General features: G+C 44.3%; 1 protein-coding gene across 1 annotated transcript in view; it reads right to left on the reverse strand.

The window, feature by feature from the left end:
- The window catches only part of LOC129411815 (T-box transcription factor TBX19-like), a 22126-nt gene that overhangs the window by 5286 nt on the left and 15377 nt on the right, over positions 1-1463 (reverse strand). Inside the window, exon 4 of the mRNA XM_055163907.1 lies at positions 1188-1322. Within this exon, the coding sequence (XP_055019882.1) occupies positions 1188-1322 (135 nt within the window). The remainder of the gene's footprint in view (positions 1-1187; positions 1323-1463) is intronic.

Genomic DNA, 1463 nt, shown 5'->3' on the forward strand with positions numbered 1-1463 from the left:
GTGTGTGTGTGTGTATAGTGTGTGTGTGTGTGTGTGTGTATGTAGTGTGTGTGTGTGTGTGTATAGTGTGTGTGTGTGTTGTGTGTGTGTGTGTATGTGTAGTGTGTGTGTGTGTATAGTGTGTGTGTGTGTGTGTGTGTGTGTGTGTGTGTATAGTGTGTGTGTGTATGTGTGTGTGTGTGTTGTGTGTGTGTGTGTGTGTATAGTGTGTATAGTGTGTGTGTGTGTGTGATAGTGTGTGTGTGTGTGTGTGTATAGTGTGTGTGTGTGTGTGTGTGTGTATAGTGTGTGTGTGTGTGTGTATAGTGTGTGTGTGTGTGTGTGTGTATAGTGTGTGTGTGTTGTGTGTATAGTGTGTGTGTGTGTGTGTGTGTGTGTGTGTTATAGTGTGTGTGTGTGTGTGTGTGTGTATAGTGATAGTGTGTGTGTGTATAGTGTGTGTGTATAGTGTGTGTGTGTGTGTGTGTATAGTGTGTGTGTGTGTGTGTGTAGTGTGTGTGTACAGTGTGTGTGTGTATAGTGTGTGTGTGTATAGTGTGTGTGTGTATAGTGTGTGTGTTTGTGTGTGTGTGTGTGTGTGTGTATAGTGTGTGTGTGTGTGTGTATAGTGTGTGTGTATAGTGTGTGTGTGTGTTATAGTGTGTGTGTGTGTGTGTATAGTGTGTGTGTGTGTGTGTGTATAGTGTGTGTGTGTGTGTGTATAGTGTGTGTGTATAGTTATAGTGTGTGTGTTGTTGTGTGTGTATAGTATAGTGTGTGTATAGTGTGTGTGTGTGTGATAGTGTGTGTGTAAGTGTGTGTGTTAGTGTGTGTATAGTGTGTGTGTGTGTATTGTGTGTGTGTTGTTATAGTGTGTGTGTATAGTGTGTGTGTATAGTGTTGTGTGTATAGTGTGTGTGTATAGTGTGTGTATAGTGTGTGTGTGATGTGTGTATAGTGTGTGTGTGTGTGTATAGTGTGTGTGTGTATGTGTGTGTGTGTGTATAGTGTGTGTGTGTGTGTGTGTGTGTGTGTAGTGTGTGTGTGTGTGTGTGTGTAGTGTGTGTGTATAGTGTGTGTGTTGTGTGTATAGTGTGTGTGTGTGTGTATAGTGTGTGTTAGTGTGTGTGTATAGTGTGTGTGTGTGTGTGTGTGTGTATAGTGTGTGTGTGTAGTGTGTGTGTGTGTATAGTGTGTGTGTTGTGTACCTCTTCGTTCTGATAAGCCGTCACGGCGATAAATTGTGTTTCGTTGAAGGAGACGTTGGACACGAGTCTGTGTCTGGAGCCGACGCTCACGATGTGAATCTGAGGCTCGTATCTGTGCAACGAGTTCAGAACAATCTGGAACAAACAGAACTGAACCAGGACCGGACCAGGACCAGACCAGGACTGAACCAGGACCGGACCAGGACTAAACCAGGACCGAACCAAGACTGAACCAGGACCGAACCAGGACTGAACCAGGACCGGAGCAGGACTGAA

The sequence above is a fragment of the Boleophthalmus pectinirostris genome, unplaced genomic scaffold (assembly GCF_026225935.1).
Source record: "Boleophthalmus pectinirostris isolate CB_2022bp ecotype Guang Dong unplaced genomic scaffold, ASM2622593v1 HiC_scaffold_11, whole genome shotgun sequence".
Classification (NCBI taxonomy): domain Eukaryota; kingdom Metazoa; phylum Chordata; class Actinopteri; order Gobiiformes; family Gobiidae; genus Boleophthalmus; species Boleophthalmus pectinirostris.